The sequence below is a fragment of the Typopeltis vanoorti genome, chromosome 22 (genome assembly GCF_054136105.1).
Source record: "Typopeltis vanoorti isolate ZY-2024b chromosome 22, IOZ_Tvanoo_1.0, whole genome shotgun sequence".
NCBI lineage: Eukaryota > Metazoa > Arthropoda > Arachnida > Uropygi > Thelyphonidae > Typopeltis > Typopeltis vanoorti.
The window spans coordinates 29,730,361-29,753,014 of record NC_143570.1 but is presented as its reverse complement, the minus strand read 5'-3'; the positions used below and the strand labels follow the sequence as shown (position 1 = coordinate 29,753,014).

Here is a 22,654-nt window from a genome sequence, read left to right as displayed (position 1 = left end):
TTAGTTTTGTATCAACTTACGATATCATTGATGGCAAAGCTGAGACTATAACTAACAAAGTAATTGAAACCCTTGGCAGTCTAGGCTTAAAAACTTGTAATCTGGTGGGTCTAGGATCTGATGGAGCAGCACTCATGATTGGAAAGCAAAAGGGAGTTGCAAAATCTCAAATAGAGTGAAATCATTGTATAAACCACCGACTGACTTTTGCTAGTGTCCAAGCAGCTGCTGAAGTGCCTTATTTAGTCATGTTTAATGATATCTTAAGGCAATTGTTTTTCTTCTTCCAAAATTCCTCAGTCAGGATGGCTGGTTTAACCCAAATCCAAAATATACTGAACAGTCCTCAGATTAAACTTAAAATGGCTAGTGACACTAGATGGCTGTCTCTAAAAGAATGCATGGTGAGTGTTATAGCTGCATTGGAAAGAGAGGCCACCGAACGAAATGATATCACAGCCGAACAGAACATACAATTTCGTAGCTTCACTAATGGTGTTTTCAGATGTGTTACCACATTTATCTACCTTGTCTAGATCATGGCCAAGGCAAGATGTTGACTTAAATGAAATAGAGCCAGTCTTAAAGCCAGAAAACTATCCATCATGGAATTGAAAGACACTCCTGGCAGTGTCATTTTCAAAATCTAGATCCAAGACAAATATTGATGAAATTAGCAACAACATCTGAGCTCAAAGAGTTTTTCCAAATTTAGCAAAACTAGCTGCTCTTGGACTGGCCATACCTGTGAGCACAGCTGAATGTGAAAAGAGTTTCTCTGCATTAAAAAGGATAAAAACTTGTATGAGGAATCGCATCAGTCAGAACACTCTAAATAATATGATGCTGATTTCACTGTAGGGACCAGATCCAACAGATTTTAATTACGAAAAAGCTGCTGACAACTGGGCTTCTAAGAAGAAGAGAAGAATTAATGTATAGAATTTTAAGCTGTGAGCATTACAAAGTTTTTCATTACTTAATGAGAAAATAAGAAAAAGCGTAGTCTTGTTTGTTATAATTAATATATAAAATATTATCCTTATTTGAAGTAATTTCTAATAAAATTACTATTTTAATTTGTTATAAAAAAGGGTCTTTCCTAACTCATTCAAAATTTTGTATGCCAGGCTAATGGTTCATTCCACCTGGCCGGTAAACATTTCTGGCGAGAACACTGTATGTCCTTTACTTCAGTCACTCTATTTCCATTTTTATCCAACAATGCTATTCTTCCACAATCATTTCTCCTTCTACTGGCCATATAATGAAAGAATTCCTTAGGATTTTCTTTGGATCTCAGGAACTCTTTTCATATTCTGGTTTTGCCTTCATTACCATACACCTTCTGTCCAAAAAGAAACTGAACTTTTGATAGAAAATAAAACACAGGCCAATTATAATTATTCAAATAATTTATTTCAATCAATATACTCTCTCTCAGCTTCGATACAGCATTTAGTCAATTAATTCGTTAAATGAGTTTTTTTATATAGGTTTTTGGGATACTGTTGAGGATCATGGTTACTGCCGCTTGAACGTTTTCAACGGTGTTGTATTGCTTTCCTTTCATCGGCAAATGAAGTCCGGGAGGGGGGAGGGAGAAAGAAGTCACAGGTGCTAAATCAGGTGAATACGGCGAGTATCTAACACACAAACTTGGTTTTTGCTCAAAAACTGTCTCACAATGTTCGAACGATGAGATGGTGCATTATTGTGCAAAAGTGACCAGCTGCCTGCATCAGGATATTTCATGCTGTACACAACAAATTCTCGCTATCAATCACTTCAAAATTTCAAAATAAAACTCACCATTGCCCGTTTGGCCATGCGGAATGAATTCTTTGTGGATAATACCCTTGGAATCGTAGAAACAAATCAGCATTATCGTTACTTTTGACTTCTTCAAGCAACTTTTTTTTTCGGATGCCTCTCTTCAGGTGGTCTCCACTCAGTACTCTGTTTCGGGCTTATACTTAAAACACCAAGTTTCGTCACCAGTAACGATTCTTTCAAGGAAGTTTGAGTCCTTACGAGCGGTTTTAATGAGATCCTTGCAGTGTTCAATTCAATGCATTTTTTTGGTCGTCAGTCAACTTCAGGGGAACAAATCGCGAATTCAATTTACAAAGGCCCAAACTCTCGGTCAAAATGTTGTGCACGGTTGATTTTGAAATCCCCAATTCATCTTCAATCAATCTCATGGATGATTTCGGGTTTTCTTTGATGAAATCACGCACTTTTTGGATGCTAACTTCGCTCGGTCCAGTTTTTGGACGGACCGGCTTTTCATCGTCCTCAAGCGTCTCACGACCACTTTGAAATCGCTTAAACCACTCGTAAATGGCTGATGTGTAAAACTTTGATGTTTTGGCTGGCTGATGTGTAAAACTTTTACCAAGTTTAACACAAAAATCAATAGCAGCTCTCTATTTGAAACGCATTTTCCAACCGTTCATCAAAACACTGTCACTCTTGGCACTATAACTCGGCTTCTAATGAAACAAATGTCATAAACAGTTGACACAACACTAATGAAGGTTGCCGCTTTCGACAACAAAAAGATACAACAGGTGGTGCCACTAGTTTCTTCTATTTTCGAAAAGTTCGGTTTCTTTTTGGACAAAGGGTGTACTAGTCACTCTCTAGGTCTGAGTCTTATATTCTACATACAACTGCTCTCCTCTCCACCCCTCTCCTTATATTTTTTCCATACCTTCTTTTTTTATCTGCAGTCCCCATTTAATATTGTTTGTCATCCACTTTACACCAAATTGTGTTCTGTTCTTCACTTATAATATACAACTTGCTATTGCTGCTAATAAATATTCCTTCATAAGTTCCCAAGCACTGATGATATCTTGTCCTTCCAATTTCTCCATCCATGGAACTTCTCCGAGCTGATTTTTAAGATTATAATAATCACCTGCCTTACAACTCCACATGCATTCCTTTCTCTTTGATACTCCTGCATATCTATACATCTTCCATGCCACGTCACTATGGTCATTCTTTCCAACCGGGGGAAGAGATGCCATCTCAGTTATAATCAGATCTTCTGATACCATGACCAAACCTAAAAAACATTCGAACCTCATGTTCCTTCTACTACATACTGCCTAAGACATTTGTCGCTCAAGAATTCCAGAAATTTCATTCCCTTACTACTACATGCAGTTTCTCCTCCCAATTTATACTACTGTAGTTAAAATCTCACATAACAATTATTCTTTTTTGCACTTGCCAAGTTCAACCGCCTAAACATCTCTTGCTGTTCACCCTCTATGCTCCCTGGCTTATAACAACACCCCACTAAATATCCTGCCCACCTCCCAGTGTCCAGACAATTCATCGTGAGGAAAATTCATTGCTGGAAAATTAATCGTGGGGAAAAATTCTTCACAGATATATTTAAAAAAAAAAAAATTTCCTATATAAGAAATATTTTATATATTTAATATTTCGATTATATTTAGCTTTCCGAAAATTTTTATTACGTATAAAGTTCCATCTACATGCTCTGTAGATGGAATATTAATTGTTACAGAAGTGGGATGGGATGGTTAGGGAGCAAGAGCACCATATTTAAGAATATTTAGGGATAATAGTTATATCCAACTAATATTTACAGTTAACTATTTACATATTCCTATTAACTATTAATAGTTAGAATAGTTATTACAGAGAATAAAATATTTAAGAATAGTTGAGGAGAAAGGGCACAATATTTAAGAATATTTATTCTTCTAACCTTTCACTATTTTTCTGCTCTGCACATTTAGACATCCATCCAGGTGTGATATATTTTTATCTGAACTAATAAAAGTGACATGTTTCAATTATTGAATACATGTGTAATTTGAAAATGACTCCCCTTTTCATTACTAAATGAGAAAGAGATCAAGGGTGTTTGGAGTATGGTCATGATGGTTTATTCTTCTTCTAGGCATGTGCATAATGTGAGATCATGTAATTGCAAATAATTCAACATGTCTGCTTACTGGAAGAGTACAACTGGGAAAAAAAGAGAACAGCTAGGATTGTGATTGAAGAAAACTGCTTCACTATTAGAAAAGTTGGAGAAACTCAAGATTTAAAGAAAGTAAATGAAAACAGTTTAGAATGAGTGGTGGCAATAAGAGGTGGCATAACAGAAAGAAGAAATTAATTATACCAAGATTTTTAGATGAAGAATATAAAAAAAGAAGGAATTCCAGGTTGGACACACTTAACTATAGCTATCACAAAAACATATGCATAAATGTCATAAAAAAAGTACATCTGCGCATTTAACTTATAATTTCTTTGAAGGTAACATTTAGAAATCCTTTGTAAGAATAAAAGCTAATTCACAGAAGCAAATTTAGTCTCAAACACTTATTTAAAGAAAGAACAAAAACAAAGGAGCATTCTAAGATGATGTTAACTCGCTTCACTTTGAAAGAAATATATGAATTAACCATTACAGAAGAATGAGAGATTTTGATCTTGAAATACATAGATCAGCATTTTTTTAAATATGCATATAAATGGATATGGATTCCAAAGGATGTCACATTTATTATAGTAGCATGCAGCCTCTGCCTTTTGTAATAATAATCAGATAACTGTTATCTGATTATTATTATTATTACAAGCTTTCTTCCTTGCATAATTTAAAACCAGCTGTTATTATCAACACTGAGAATGGAAAGAATTATTATTAAAAAAATAGTGGGAGGTTGTGGAAACAAATGATTTAGTTGGACAGAGGGAGAACACGAGAATATCAGGAGGTGAAAGTGAAACCTGATAACTTTTCCTGCATGGCAGAAAAGGGTCATCAGTATGTTGAGAATCAGAAATAGGAAGTGATCACTATTTAGTTTTGAGCAGGATAAAATTAAATTTCATACTGAAAAGAAAAGTGTGTAAGAAAGTGTTCAAATGAATCAAAGCTGAGCAACTTTCAGAGATGAACTGTAGACTGAAATACACAAACATCATTTAATAAAAAAATGAAACAGTTTAAAAACAAGAACCAAACCTTGGAGATTCAGCCAGAGAGGCATGTGGTGAGGTTGTCTGTAAGGACAGGTAAATCAGAACTCCATGGTGGATTAAGGAAGTTAAAGAGACAGTGAAGAAAAGAAGAAAGCATATGTAAAGTGCCTGGAAAGTAAGTCAGCTTGTGCTCTTAGAGAATAAAGAGAAAAATGTAAGAAAGAGAAGCACTATGTAAAAATAGTTTAACAAAATAAATTTTGTTAAAATAGCTTAACAAAAGTCATGGGATATGGGATTTTCCCACTTTCCTGATAAAAACACAGAAAATAAATATCAGGAAAGTGGGAAAATATTCTGGAGGATATTGAAAAAGCTTAGAAATGGAGGAAAGAGTACTGTAAAAGGAATCAGAGATGATTAAGGTGACATTAAGACTGTAGATTGAGATATTCCAGATGTCTGGAGTAATTACTTTGAAAGACGGCTAAATGAAACAAGCAGTGTCAGCATGATGGTAGAAAACTCCCAACAGAAATGCAGTCAGGAATACATATCCATGCTCGAAGTAGAAAAAAATCATAAACCTGAAATGTGGAAAGGCAGCTGGAGTAGATGATATTCGACCAGAAATGTTTGCTTAAGTATGGAGGTATAAAAGTTTTGCAGTGGCTGCAAAGCATTGTGGAAGGGAAGCTTGGTGGAGAACAAGCTAGATTCAGACCAAACAGAGGTTATGGATCTGATTTTCACTTTAAGACAAATAGTTAAGGAATCTTGAGAATATAACAAGGATTTGTATTTAAGTTTTGTTGATTTGGAAAAGGCATATAGCAAGATACCAAGAGGAAAGCACTTCAAAACACTCCAGTTATATTGTGTAAATGGGACATTATATCAAACAATACATAGTCTCCATTTAAGCTGTGACTCAGCAGTTAGACTTGAAAGAGGAACAGGAAGATGGTTTGAGGTAAAATCAGGTGTGTGACAAGGGTGCACATTATCTCCACTGCTATTCGTTATCTATATGGATCACATTATGAAGGAAGGTGATATTAAATCTGATATCAAAAACAGTGATGTTAATTTTAGCTCTTTACTTTATGCAGATGATGTCATACTTCTGAATATACCCAGAACAAGCCTGCAAGATTACCTGACTAAACTGAATAACTGTTGTAATAAATTTGGTATGAAAATCAGCAATAAAAAGACAAAGACAATGAAAACAGGCAGGAACATTGAAAACATCAACTGTTTCCTGAATGGTGAACCTATAGAATGAGTAAAACATTTCAGGCTATTTAGAACAATTTTTAGTGAAGATGATAAATTAAACATGTAAATAGACAACAGAATTAGTAAAGATGGAATGGTAGGAAGTCAGCTGAATAAATTTATATGGAATAAGAAAGAAATTAGTCAAAATACTTAATTAGCTGTAAACAAGACAGTGTTCAAACCAATTTTAACTTATGGATTGGAGAGCTGGGTTAGAAAAAAAAAACAGAGATTTTTGATATGAGATTTCTGAGAAAGATTAGTGGAATGAACAGATGCATTCATGGGAGTATCACATTAAAAATTAGGATGTTAGGTAAGAACTTGCCACTGTTAGCATTCAGGAATGTGTTAGTAGAGCTAATCTCATGTGGTATGGTCATTTAAACAGAATGGGGGAGGAAAGATTAGCCAAGCATGTTCTTTTCCAGGTTGGCAGGGAAAAATACCCAGAGGAAGACCAAAATGTATATAGATTGATACAGTAAAAATAACCTTAAAAGACAGAAATATAGAATCTAATAATATTGGAATCTTGACAGATAACAGATTAATTTGGAGGAAAATTGTTGATCAGAAGTTAGTAATGGTGTAACTTTTTCATGTAGTACCATTGTAATTATCCTGTATATCTCCTGAGGGTACATATACTGAATTTGTTGATGATGATATATGTTGACAGAGCTGAATAGGGAAAAAGGTTACAGTTTGTTAATGTGTGAGATGGATTTGAAGAAAAGATGGAACTATACAAATGTGGTGGAATGTATTTAAATATATTCGGTGTGAGTCAACACTGGAGAAATTGTTGCTAGAAGGAAGTGTAATGAGTGTTATGAACAAGAGATTAGAGGAATTAAGAGGTAATGTGAAAGAACAGGAGAGTGGATGAAGTGAGACTGAAATGCATGTAAATAGAGAGTAGTAGTAGTGTGAGATATGATGAGGATGAGAGAACAGGAATGCAAGATGAACAGGCAAAGGGAGTAGTTGGGATGGATGGAGAGAGATAAGACAAAGAGAACAGATGGTGGAAATAGTAGTCAATGTTTGAATGAGGATGGTCAGTATTGGAGATTGGTGGATTGCCTGGGATGAAGGGGAGTAGTTGATGATAGGAAGATATATGGGGTAATGGTGATAAAGGTGAGTTGAAATGGTCAGGTATGGAGAAATCACAACTAAGATGTGGAATGGGGGCAGACTGGTTATAGACCTAAAAGTGAATAGCCGTATTTATTTATGAATGTCAGAAGCATCAGAAATGAGGGATCAAAATTATTTTTGATTGGATTTATTGTTGGAATAAGTAAAATATGGTTGGATAAGGATGATATCCTGACAAACAGAAATTTAAGAATATGATGCTTTCATAATGATAGAAAGAACATGAAGGCAGAAGAAGCACTGTTGATGATAGTAGAAAAATCATGTCTATACAAGGTGGAGATGCAAAGGGGAAATAGTAGAGTGGTTTTGTGGCAGTATGGTGTGAGGTGGAGGTTGACAGGAAGAGATATTTAGTCAGATGTTACAATAAGGCAGGAAATGTGGAAAATGTTGATAAAAACAAACAAACAACAAAAAAAACATATTGACAACTTGAGTCGGTGAACAAGGGAAGGCTGATCATAATGAGTATAGAACATGAAGATCAAAAGTTCTGGATCAGATCATTTAATCAGAGGATGTGATTGTGAATTAGGCTACATTTTCCTACATTTAACAAGACCCATAATGTCAAGTGAGAAGGATAACATTACAGAATAAACACGTTTCAATAAATGTTAAAATTATAGCCACTGTTTTTTTTTTTTGTTTGTTTAAAGCAAACATAGCCTACATGTCAATAACATGATGATATGTGATTGATATTCTTTCTAAATACTTTACATCTTTCGATGAAACAGCATAAAAGCAATTTTACCTCTAATGCTTTTCCTTCATCAAAAAATGGTTCATCTTGCAATGGAGCCCATATTTTTACATCATAATCAATTCCTGAAGAGGCTAAAACTATAATGGAAAAATTTCAGAATGATTGCATATCTATCTATCTATATATATACATACATACATACATATTTTAATTTTTTGAATTTCAGTAATTTTTAGATTGCAAGGTCTTTCACACACTGCATAAAAGAAAGCCAAACTTCTCTGAAAGAGAAAAATTGTTTTGTTATTAAATTAGGATTAAGTTTTAATCCAATTTGCTTAATTCGTTAAGAATATTACAGTAAGTTTTTGACTCATACCTACAAAATCTTTCAAAATCCAATATAGAATCCCAGATGAATTATGTGAGAAAAAGATTGCCTTAAGCAGTGGCACATTTCTTTGGAATTTTTTTATAAGTATTATTCCAGGTATTCCTAATGGGAGGTCAACATTCTCTCTATATACCATAATACTTATTACATCTCATCCTGAACACAATTAATGTCAGCATTCACTACCTACTCCAGCAAAGCATTCAACACACCAGTGGTGCACTCAGGATTTAATCTTGGGGGGGGGGAGAGGAGTACTCAAGATTTAATCTTTGGGGGATCAAGTTGAATAGACAATTTGAGAATACACACTAATCATTGATATAACCTATGATTGAGTATCTGCAGTGATGGCCAACACATGATACCCATGATCTCCTCTGGCCCGGCTCGGGCCAACGAAGTAGTGCTCAGTCCAACCAAGCATTATTTTGTCTGCCTTGCGTTCACAGTGGCAGTGATTCCCAAGAGCAATAGGGTATTCCCACCTTATGTGACCACTAATTCATAAGTATAATAGTATAGAAATAGAACACATGACACAACATAAATAAAAAAATGAATTTTAATTAGGAAAAGATTTTTGGAAAATTTTCTAGTGAGTTTTTCCTTTTTCTTTTTTTTGGGGGGTCAGAACCCCTTGCCCCCACTGGGTGTGCCACCGTAACACACACTCACCATCCTCTGTACAAAAAACCCTACTTTTTTGTTTCTTATTCTTATTACTCATATAGACCAGTTTACTTACTAAATAACTTAAGGAAATTACAACGTACAATAGAATATACATTAAAATAAACTTTAATATTCTATTGTACGTTGTAATTTCCTTAAGTTATTTAGTAAGCATGTGTAACCAATGTCCAAGCCTTTCTATGAGAACTCATATAGACCATTTTTGCTTCCCTGTTCTTCCACCACCTATCAGCCTATGGCATATTTTCTTTCTATCTATCTATATGACTGCTTGCTCTCACTGACTTTTTTGTCTTAATCATATTACCTCTCCTCCTCCCATTTGACAAGCTCTGCATTCACTCAACCTTCCAGTTCTGAGACAGCCTTGGTCACTTGCTTATGAATCATCTCTAGGTTTCCTTGTTCCTCAGAAGATATCCAACTGACTAACCAATTCAGTACTTTACCCGTAATGCCTTACCCCCCCCACACACACACCATCCCCTGTCTCAGTTTGTAAATAAGATTAGCATGCAATACACTACTGAATACCTTAATAAACTCCAAATATATGATAAGGATGCACACTCTCCCCTGATCTATACAATGTTTAAGGAGAATACATCATGAGGCAGACACTTAACAGACACAATAGTAGTTTCTCAGTTGGTGGCAAAAAGATAAATAATCTTAGGTATGCTGACGATACTGTTCTTATTGCCAGCAACAATGGAGAACTGGAGTCCCTCCAGTTCTCCATTGTTGAATGGAAAAAGAGTTGAATGGAAAAACCTGAAATATGGTTTAAGAATTAACCATGATAAAACAAAATACATGGCCATAGATGAAAATGACAATTTTGCTCACAACACTGACTTTGAGAAGGTGGATGAATTCATTTACTTTGGAGCTCTAATAAGCATCAAGAGTAGATGTCAACCAGAAATTAAAAGAAGAATTACCATGGTGAGGTCAGCAATGGTGCAATTGCAGAAAATATGGAAAGACAGAAACATTTCTATCACCACTAAATCAAGACTGGTTTATGGTGCTGAATCTTGGACACTCAACAAGAAAGATATGGACAAGATAAACAGCTTCAAGATGCTGGAGAAGGATGTTGAGAGTCTTCTGTATGGACAAAAAGTCTAATGAAAGTATAATAAGTCAACTAAAAATCAAGAGATAGCTATGTGACATGGTAAATGAAAGAATTTTCAAATATTTCGGTCACATTTCAAGATGTGAAAATGATAACCTGGAAAAACTTATCATCCAGGACAAAGTGGAAGAACAAAGAAAAAGAGGACACCCAAAACAAAGATGGTTGGGCCAGATTAAAAAGATCACCAGACTTACTGTGGAGTTGGCCACTGCTGCAAGAAAAGACAGAAAGAAATAGAGAGAAATTGTGGCTAGGTCCAAGAGTCCTCAGACATGAGGAGACTGAGCAAGAAGTATCACAGCAACTAAATTCGATAAACATTACTTACAACAATAATAAGGATATTTTGTTTGTTGTTACTATATACCAGAGAAAATTATATCAACTAGTTTTGCAACACATATATTGTAGTGGTTTCAACAGAGCTATAAAAGGAGTACTGTAAAAGGAATCAGAGATGACAAAAGTGACATGTAAATAAACTGAAGATAAAAACATACTAGATGCCTGGAACAGTTACTTTGAAAGATTGCAAAATCAAACAAGAAATGACAAAAACAGTGGCAGAAAATATCAACAGGATCCCAGTCAAGAATACATATCAATAATTGAGTTAGAAAAAGCTATAAAAATTTTGAAATGTATAATATAAGGCAGTTTATGTATATGGAGTAATAATATTTAATGAGAAATGCTAATATATAGATATAAAAATTTTACAATGGCTGCATCATATAATTCAGAAGGCCTGGTTAGAAGTTGAACTCCAGATGGCTGGAGTAGAGTTCTCATAGTATTATCTTATACACTAGTCACCATAAATTAAGAAGCAAAGAGAAAAATCACGATAACTTAAAAACTGTATGATGAATTTTTATGAAATTCAGTGAAAAGCAGTATGATATGAGATGTGGAAAAAAAAATTGTAACAGTTTAAATCAGCAACAAATAGGTACATGAAAACAATGGTCACAAACAGGAGGTCAAAATGAGATTTTCAAAGTGGCTGAAATAAAAATGTAGTCACCCCCCCCCCCCCCTCACAGCAATGTTTCCTCAAATTTTTCCAGCCCATGTATGCAAGAAAAGCATTTTGTGCAGAAGTTTCAGAATCACTGTGCAGGCTGAGCTTGTGCACACAATAGCAAAAGTCACAAGCCAAAAACTCTTAATTTCATATAGTCTAAAATTGGTGGCAACATCTTTATTAAAAGATATTGTACATTACATGTTAAATATTTCTATAAGAAGAACCTAAAAAATGCTTACCCTATCAGCTACTTAAATACTGCACATACATGCAGTTTATGAACAAATTATGTCAAGTTCTAGAATAGGAAATTCTATGCCTTTTAATTTGCTTAAATCTTCATAGCTACAAAAATCCAACACCGTTTGCAAGAGTTCAAGTAACTGTACTGTCTAGACCAGGGATCAGCAAACTCTGGCCTGCACCTATTTTTGTATGACCTATGAGCTGAGTATGATTTTTAAATGAATTTCATGAGAGAATTATGAAAACGCTATTTCAGTATCCATGGCATAATGTTAATGTGGCATAGCCATGTCCATTTCTGCATATTATCTATCATCCCTTTAGTGCCACAAAGGTGGCACTAAAGAAATTGTGGCAGTGACTATGTTGCACTCTCGTCACCGCATGCTGTCACTGATGCCACTCATACTTGCTGTGTTAACCTGATAGGGTTTTGAGTGTATCATGCTTCTTATTTGCAGGTATCAGGAGTTTATTTATGTCAGTGAATATTAGTACATATTTGGTTACATTCAAATTCTGTAGCTCAGAAAAGATATTTCCTAAGATGAAATATGTAAAATCTCATTACAGATCAGTCCCATCTGATGAGCATTTGCAATCGATTTTGATGATTTCGAACAATAACTCTGAATTCCAATTAAGCGTAATTATGTCAAATAAAAAAGAATTCAGTATGTTTCAGTAATTTCACATACATATGCTTTGCAATTATATTCAGTATTCTATTAAGAGAAAACAAAATTAAAAATTTTTTTTTTTTAAATCATAATACATATTTACATGATATTCTGGATTTTACCTCTTTGGTCAGCAAAGCATAAAATATTAATGGTCTGGCCCTGCTCAGAAAAAGTTTGCTGATTGTCTTACTATTTGTCAACTGTCTAGGATCTAGATAGTCGACACTAAATAAATATGCCTCCAAAACTTGGTGATGTGTCAGTTTGCCCACACTGTGCAGGCTAAAAGCAACTAATTAGAATGTATTAAGTTGGAATGGGTCAGAGTAATACTGGAGTAGAGACACTGGAAAAATTACCAAATACAATAAGTGATGAGTATGATTTATCTAATTCGTTTTTATAATATGTTCCAAAATGATTGACTGTGAATTAGAAATTGTGAAAGCAAAAATTTTGCGCGTGTACTTTTGCGTGTGTTACTAGGTGTGTGTGTGCATGAACATGTGGACAGCTTAGATGGAACATTGCCTCACAGTATTCACAATGATGTTTCATACTGTTTACAATATTGATAATAACAACCACTGGTTCTACAAAGCAGTCCTAACTCTCTCTAAGTTTGGGGAAGGGAGTCGAAAGCACTAACACTTCTACTTAAAGCATCTCATCTTGGACATGCTCAACAGGATTAAGATCAAGAGACCTGGTCAGTCAGTCTATATATATATATGACTATCTCTTCTTAAAAAGATTGATCCACAATCTTTGCTCAATGAGGACAAGCATTATCATCTTGCAGGATAAATGTCTCTTCCAATCACACCCACATAAGAATGAACATAGGGATCCTGGACTTTGCTTCTAAGTTGCAGCATTCATGGTTCTGCTAGGAAGCAGAACCGGTCAGTGCATCCAATCAACAAGATGGCTCCAAACCATCACACTACCTCCACATAAGTATCCCTTTCATGAACGTTAGAAGGATAATAACATCTTCCTGTTCTCTCCAGATCAGAGCATGCCTGATATCACTTTTTGGAATAAATTGGGACTCGTCTGTAAACAATACCAATCCCCACTGGTCTCGGTCCAGATGACATGGAGCCTGCCATATTTTTCAAACTTCTTCTGTAATGGGGATAGGGCATCCAGACCAATGGTTGCCACCTTTGTGAAGCCTTCTGAACACAGTGGAAGTAGATAACAATGTTCCTGTAGCTAGTGTGAACCCACTTGTACCTGATTTTGGCATAGAACTCCTGTTTTGGTGAGTAGATAAGAGATATTGGTCACTTACTATGGTTTAGCCTGCAGCCTTCTTTCACTGTATCTCCAGGATGCTGTTTGTGACTGTTGGAACTGGTTCTACAATCTCCGAACCATAGAGTGACTCAGGTGTAACCATCTGGCTACCTTTTTCTGACTTTGGTTGGCCTCTAGTGTAAGATCTGAAACGGGCGACCTCATTCTAAATGACGTCACCTTTCCAGAGTCTAACAGAAGATATCCATTAAATGAGCATACTTATCATTTTGGCACAATTTAACTGTCTTAAAAGAAATAACAACTGGCAAATTAGAATAAGAACTGTTTGTATTGTAGTTAGTATGTTTGTACTTTATTGTAACTGTAAGTCAAACAAAAAGGGCTCACATGAGAGTGATTATCAGTGAATTTCTACAGGTGAAAGAATGCCAATAATTTGATATGAAGGGGCAAAGGTCACCCAATACTACAATAGCAGCGTAAGCATCCGTGGGTGCTACCTCTGAGAAAACATCGACGCATGCATTCCCAGAATTGGAAAGCCCCGTATGAGGAACGGTGAAGTCACCCAGTCGGGGACGAATCGAAAGGGCGAAAGGAGAAATCAAACTCGGAAAGGTGGCGCTCATGGGGAGCGTATAAAACCTGCAACACAGAATTGAAAACCCCCTCATTTCGTTTGTTCCTGTATTCTCACCGTGTGCTTCAAGTGGTCATCGTGTTTCAGTTCTTATCTTTAAGAGCTGATCTTTGAGAAATCCCAGTATGGCACTGCCACAGAACATGGCAAACTTTGAGCACAGGCCATCAGTAAGGAATAGCATCGACGTAAATCCTTAGTAAAGAAATTGAGCACCCGATCCAGGGAGAGCACGTGATTCCCACGTGGCAACAGAACCAAGGCAGCCAGAACCTCGCAAGAAGGAAGAACGAAGAAAATCCTGAAAGAACCTAAGATAGAGTAGATAAGTACTTTTTCATATTCTAGCCCTTTAGAGAACTTGACTAACAGAAACGGAAGAAAGTGTATCTTGAATTTATGATAAGGATAGGCATGAAGAATTAATATATGTGTGTATGACTCTATATTAACTTACTAGAGATTCTGTCATGATCTACTTGAGGGAGATCAATAATGTGCCAAATACCTAGCTGGCTTCTATTAAGTTGTAAACCAAATATTTGATAAGTTGAAGGAATAGTGTTGTAAAGATTAAGAAATCCATGTTTATCTAAGAATGGGAGAATGAGAGAAACATAAGAGTTTTAACCTAACATTAACATCAATTTCGTCTTTGTATTGTAATTAATTATGAATTCATTAAACTTGTATGTTACCGTTCATGCTTGTTTTTCTGACCATGTAGACTGACCTAGACCCTTCATAAAAATACGAACCTGGTGATCATACGTGCGCGGTGACATCCTAAGTAAGAAAGGAAAAGGGGCACGACTGCAAACAGACTAGAAAAGCTTCTGATTTCAAGCGAATTATATTAGTACCATCTGATACTCTATAACCATCCTAGGCTGAGTTTGACTCTGTCCTTAAAGCCCAGGCTGGCACAGGAAATAAATTTGTCTGGGCGAATGTGGATGACTTAGAGATCAGGGAATAAGTATTTTCTGGGGGCCCAAAATTTAGAGATTGTCAGATTAGCAGTAAGATCATATACTCAAATGTTAGGCAGACGATTTGGGGATATATAAGGGTCAAAGATAGCAGACAGAGGCCAACTTATATATTAAGGTAAGGGGTGACCACTAAATCAAATAGCATTGGTCAACGAGGAGATAATACCAGATGTAACCCTAGTATTACGATGGCTCACCACCTGAATTCATCAACTAAATTATGACTTACAGCCATATCCAATATGGCTTATAGCACTATCATGAAATGTCTTGTTCTCACTTCATTGCCATGTAAAACCAACCCAAAATGCCTGCTTTTATGCTGTGGCTCATTTGTATATACTGTTGACAGTGCAACTCATTTGCATACGTTAACCAGAACTCAGTGTAACTTTTTACATAACATACTTGACTTTCATTTTTTTTTTCCTTTTCCTCTTATGACAATTTTCCTCTTTGTTCCTTAATTTATAAAAACCAGTGTAAAAAGAAGTGAATATGTAAGTCACAGAGGAATTTCCATACTGAATGTTGTAAGATTTACATGAGCATGCTTGAGAATAGGATAATAAAAATGCGAGAGAAACTTAGAGAAGAATAATCTGGCTTCAAGTCAAATAGGGGCTGTCAGGATCTCTGCTAATCTCTAGCAGTTCTAAGTTTTGGTTCACACATATACAATCTCATATCAGCTATTTAATTATCTGAAAGTAGAAAATATAACTTTAATAAAGAAAGGTCAACAGGAGAGCAAAGAACCTTCAGACATCCCAGCTAGTTTAGAGATTGCCAGTCTGTTCATCAATATCCCTAGGAATGACACCGTGGATCGTCTTCAAAAACTTTTTCCACCAAACACAGACTATTTAAACATTGCATGGAACACATTTTCTTCACATTTCAGGATAAATATTGAAAACAAACAGAAGGACTTGTCATGGGATCCTCCCTGTTGCCAGCTCTAGCAAATCTTTTTATGGATAACTCTGAAAAGAATGCTATTGAAAATTATTATAAAAAAAAAAAAAAAAAACTTGGCTGCATTATATTGATGACATTTTTGTCATTTGGTTGGGAACAACAGACAACTTAATTCAATTTAAATATTATCTGAACAGCTTGCAACAAAACATAAAATTCACTCTTGAACTGGAACATCGCAAAAAATTATTGTTCCTTGACATCCTTCTCAAAGTAAATGAAGAAAAAAGATTAATCTTTTCAGTATACAGAAAACCTATCATAACTGGAAAATGTTTACATGTTACTTCACACTACCATCCATTACAAAAGATAAGCACAATTAAAACATTACAAGATAGAGCCTACAACATTTCAAAATCAGAAAAAAAGGAGTGAAGCACTACTTGAGACACACTCTCAACCTCAATGGGTACAAACCAAAACAAAACTTCTTGATATGTCTCTAATGTCTTCTTAAATTAAACAAGATTTCAAAAATGCGATTACTTTACCTTATATCAAGAATGTTACAGATAAAGTTGCGACATTGCTTCATGATTAAAGTGACTTTTTTTTTTTTTTTGTAATGTATAAGATCTTGAAGTCCTTACTTCAACCAAAGCCTCTGCATCCTCCCATGAAAATACTAGGAGTTTACAAAATGGATGCTCTTGTAGCATTTGCAATGTAGGCCAGACAGAATGGTCTGGAGATTGACATGTCTGAACATGTAAAAGAGGCTGAGAAAAGAAGGCAGCAAAAATCAAGATTAGCTTTTTCACACAGCAAAAAAAACAGGCCACCAAGTAGTATGGCAAGAAACAGATATGTCATATATTGATCATAATTGTTTTACAAGAAAGTTTAAAGAAGCATCAGAAATGCTCTGTATCCCCATACCATGTAATAAAAACCAAAGTTTAATCCTACCTAGTTTGATCAGCTTTCATCAAACATCTAACAACTGCAAACCTGGGATATGAAACCATGCATAGAATGTGACAGCAACAACTAGCATTGTTCCACATGCACATATTAATTAATACAATGTCCCCCCCCCCCTGGTTACTTTGTTTGTGTGTATTAGTTTTGAAGTTCTGATAACATCTGCTATGTGTAATTAATTTTTTTCTAGTTTTTTATACAAGTTTTGTACCCTGATGATGTAACTCTACCAACTTATGTGGGCTTAATACTGGAAATTAAATTCAGATTTGCTAAAACACATAAATATTCATATTCAAATAGCATACTCTGCACACACACATTCTTTCACTTTTACTCCTTCTGGAATGAAACTAAAAAAAAAACTGACCAATATTCTAAAACTTGGTTGAATTGAGCACACATAATACAGTAGTAACTGACATACCAGCTAGCAGGCACTTAAGAACATCTCAATATCCAGACTGTATTACCAACTAGTCAATCTGTAAATTGTCACAATGATGATAGACAAATAAGTAGCAGCTTTAATGAACTTCCCCACCTTTGCAACGAGTTGCCCAGTATTGTACTACGTACTAGGATCACTTGCATTGGCTAACGCTAGTGTCGCCAATACTTTATAGTTTACTATATTCGGCAAGAAACTCTCTGATTCCAATCTTTGAGTTTCTTATTCGGTTTTAAAACTATGTGGGATTTAATATCCCCTTAATTTAAGCAGCTTTAATTATTATTATGTGACATCTCCAAGCACTCATCCCAAAAAAAAAGATAATAATACAGAATGCATAAAGTATTTTAGTCATCTTTCAAATAACTTACATTAGCTGGAAACTATTCTGTAAAATTGTTAGCCTAAAATATATCCTTTTAGTATGGATTGAATACTGTACTAGTAGAGTTTCAGTAGCATCTTTTAAGTAATCTGTAGATTACTAGTTTATTTTTCTTAGCTTACTAGCTTAGTTCTGATTACTAGTTAGTTTCTTCAATGTAATCTTCAGTAAATCATTTAAAAAATTAGCATAAAATCAAATGGTTATAACTGAAAGTATAAGATATCAAGTTATATTTATAATTATGATTATTCCTCTATACAATTAGGAAAATACATCACATTTTCCTATCTGCAAATAATTATAAAAATCTGATCGTTCAAGTGTCCAAGAATGTACATTGCAAAATTTTTTCCATGACTACATGAGAAAAAGATTACTGCTAAAAAAGACTGTAGAAATGGTTATGCTATATAAAACACTTTGCTAAATACTGTGCATAGCCATCTTCAAAAATATCTCTCTGATCTATCTCTATTAGTAATACAAACACATACTAGGATCAAAAGGGTGTGGCTGTAAACAATTTACAACATGGCGATCTGCTTCCAGAATCATAACCAGTTCTGTGCTGTAACGGTCCCAAATAAATATGTGACCACAATCTGATCCACTCATCACATAATTAGTACCCCAAAAACTGGCTTCCTTGATCTGAAAAAAAAAAAAAAATAAATAAATACAGTTTCAAATTATTCTAAGTCATTAAATGCTACTAAGCTAGGATAAGTAGTCTCAACATAAAACCTATAAATAGCATATGAGAAGTTATGGCCATTATGCCATGAACAAACTTAATAAATTCTCCTAACAATCAAAAACATGCAAGATGTACAAAACTTAAATACAGATCCTTATTATTATTCTATACCATGATGGAATTACAAAACTCATTTTAGAAATTCATTTTGGCAATCACAATACAGTTTATGCCATATTCCACCTTAAACTTGTTAAAATGGTGGTGCACTTAGCACCACTTCAGGCAATGCATTCCACTCCTGCTACTCACACAAACAGCTCCAATACATCTGTCTGACATGCTCTTTGCAAATGATTTATGCATCACAATCATGTATCACTCTTCCCTCCTATTCATCAAGATCTACAATTCATACTTCCATTATCTACCTTTATAGCCAACATGATACAGTTAATAGTTACTTGCCTCTGAATAATCTCCAGTGTGTCTATATCTACCACTAAAATATATGTCTATTCCCTTCAGCTTTATGGCTGGTAGGGCAGCAATACACAACTATACCAGGGAGATGATTATGAAGCTAGGTGGTTTCCCGTTGCTTCCCTGCCATAAGTATATTTTTTATGACTGTAGCAGTGTGTGTTCATGGGAGTGGTTTGCCTGTTTTGAGGGATGAAAAACCTGAGTCACTGGGGGGGGGGGCTCCACTTCTGTGTGAGACTGGTTAACTCACCTTTAGTTGAAAGAGACCAGATAAAGATTCCTCACATCATGGACAGAAATTGAAACCAGATCTTTCCGACCAAAGGGCTTTGTCTACACTGACTGAGCTATGGAAGCTCCAAAAAAAAAAATATATATATATATATACAGGATCACTCATTAGCCGAGTGACCCTGCTAACGAATTTTTCGGCCAACGAAGTTTTTTTCAGTGTTTTTCGGACCTGACTGGGTTGTTTATGTTCGAGACAGTGAGAAGTGAGAGGATAACATTGTAGATAAGTTAGTCTCCTTGGGCAAAGCATTACATTTGGAGGTAAATGAAGAAGATGTAGAAGAAATAGTTGAAGAACACTCAAAAGATCTGACAACAGAAGATATTGAAAAGTTGAAAAAGCAACTGAATCAGGAAAGAGACAAGGAAGATAAAGAGTGCTCATCAAAGGAGGAGGACAGCAATAAAAAGGGAAGAATGCCAACAGGTAACATTAAAAAAATGCTGCCCTACTGGGGAGAGTTTCAGTCTTTGGCTACAAAGTGGCATCCCAACAAAGCTGAAATGAACAGACTTTGTGCCTTGGTTGAAGAGAAGTGTCTTAATCACTTTAAAAACATTCTGAAAAAAAGAGAAGTTCAATCAACTTTGGACATATTTTTTACTTCTTCTTTAGCAAAGAGACAGAGGCCAGCTACTGAAGAAGAAGAGACTTACCTTGAATAAACTTTGAAAAACATTGTGTACATATTTTCAGTTTAATAAAGTGTATATAAGAGTGTAAAGATCGTCAGTTTTTCATTCTACTTTCCATTCGCCTTCATCCAATTGGATAGCTGTTCATCTCAGCCTTTGGTGAGTTTTCCCCTTTTATAGTGTGCTTTTTTACTATTTTATAAAACTTATCTTTAAATAGTAGGCAGCATCCAGAATGAATTAAACGATTTTCTATAGAAATCTACGGGAAATCACGTTTCGGTTAACGAATGTGATTCAGGAACGAATTATCTTCGTTAGCCGAGGTATCACTGTATATACATATATCATTATTAACACCAGACCTCCATGAAGTCAAGACTTACTTATCACAGAAGACACACACACAACTCATCAAACTGTAATTTAAACTCCTTCAACACTTCTAAATTCATAAATGCTGTCAAGCAACGCATTCCGCTCACCAATTACTTGTCCTGCAAAGAACCTGCTGCTTTAACTTCCTTGCTCATATCCTCCTTATATAGTTTCAGGTATGGCCTCTTATTCTTCATATACCTCTTCCATTCTATGAAAAATTTCTTCTACATTAATCCAGAAACAACTACTTTTACCAACTTAAATGTCTCAATCATATCCCATATCTTCCTCCTATTTACAAGACTTTACAAATTACATTCCCTCAATCTGTCTTCATACCACATTCCAAAGATCAGTTACCACCTTAGTTCATCTTCTCTAAACTCTTTCAAATATATCCTCATCATCATGAAAACCAGATGATCAAATCTGTGCACAATAATCCATATGATGCCTGATCAAGGTCTTAGACAATGGAACCATGTTCTCTCTCTCTTTATTTCTGCATATTATGACAATCTCTTCCACATCACTGCCATAACCTGATTTGATGACTTCACAACTTGTGCCATATGACCCCTGAACTTTAGGTCTTTATCCACTACTCCCAGATTTCTTGTCTCGTCAACCTTCTTCAAACTTTCCCCACCAAGTGTATACTTTAAATATCATTGTTGCCTACCAAATGTCAGAATCTTACACTTTGCAACACTGAATTGATAGTTCCACTCAAACAACTATTCAAGGTCTCCTGTAAGCCACAACATCTGCAAACAGTTGTATATCTTTAGTTACATGTAGTACCCTAATTGTCATTAACATATAAATTAAACAACAAGGCCTCGAAACAGAACCATGCAATACGCATTAGTGACTTTTCTCTTTGGACAATAATCCATATGATGCCTGATCAATGCCTGATACTCCCCTCACCCATACACAACTTTCTGATATCTGTCTGACAGTCAGTCACCTGTCCATCTCATTGATGTAGCAGTCAATCTCATCTGCTCCAATTTAGTTACCAACTTGATAATCTACCAAAAGCCTTTGTAGAATCTACATATACCACTGTATATGCATCTCCCTTGTCCAATGCATTGATCATCTTGTTATAGTACCTAAGTAAATTGGTAAAATGTAATCTGCCTTTAACAAACTGATATTGACAATCACAGAGAATACCATGGCCATTAACCCACTTCTATATCCTAGATCTCACCAGTCTCTCCAACACCTTAACTACAACTAAATAATCAGACTGGCCTAAAATTTATGAAGTGGAACAATTTTACTTTCTTTCTACTCCCTTGGGATCTGTGCTGTTGTAATTCTTATTAAACAGGTATGCCAAGGCTGTTACCAACTCCCTAGAATGTTCTCTTAAGAATTGTCATCAAATCCTATTGTGTAACTGCCATCAAGATACTTAATTCTTCATATACCTCATGTTTGCTCAAAGCTATCTTCTCTCATTTCATTTATACTTAGCTTCTCATGATTTCACACTGATGAGGATGTTGGATTCTGATTATGTAGAGATTAGAGTAATTATTATTTGCTTCAGAATCCAACATGATCTTCCATCACAAAAGCTAGACTTGTAAATATTATTTAATGTAAACAACTTATTTCACAAATTAATATTCATATAACTACCTTTAACTTTATTTAATATTTAATTATTTAATCAAGATATATGTATTAATAATGAAAAGACTGTATTAAATATTATTAAGCTATTTTATTTATTACTATGTTAATATTATAAGAACTTCTATTTGATAATTTAACTGCGCATTAATTGAAATATAAATATTCTTTATTTATTCCTGTTTGTGAAAGTTTAACGTTATGTAATAGCTCAATTTTATTTATGTTTTGTTTTGTTGTCATGGAGACGCATGTAAGTAAGCGAGCGCGAGAATTGGAACAGAACGTGAAGAGGAGGTTTATTGAAAATGCTGAAAGTTTACTGGAAAGTTAAAGAGATCTCGAGAAGAATTTAGGCAGGAAAAATGGATATAAAAAGGGAGGAACGCTGGAAAAAAAAAGAATTAGGAGATTAGGGCATTAGAGATTTATTAGAGAGAGAGATTGGCATTAGGTTGGAATCGGGCATTCAGCATTCAGCAATCACAGTGCGATAATAGAGTCGGCAAGT

At 35.1% G+C, this 22,654-nt stretch overlaps 1 protein-coding gene across 5 annotated transcripts in view; it reads right to left on the bottom strand.

The window, feature by feature from the left end:
• Positions 1 to 22,654, bottom strand: part of LOC150094267 (DDB1- and CUL4-associated factor 6-like) — a 422,923-nt gene that overhangs the window by 22,340 nt on the left and 377,929 nt on the right. For all 5 annotated transcript variants that reach the window (XM_090411919.1, XM_090411918.1, XM_090411920.1 and 2 more), the window contains exons 16-17: positions 18,491 to 18,647; positions 8,195 to 8,283 (exon numbers count right to left, since the gene is read on the bottom strand). In XM_090411919.1, the coding sequence (XP_090268045.1) occupies positions 8,195 to 8,283; positions 18,491 to 18,647 (246 nt within the window). The remainder of the gene's footprint in view (positions 1 to 8,194; positions 8,284 to 18,490; positions 18,648 to 22,654) is intronic.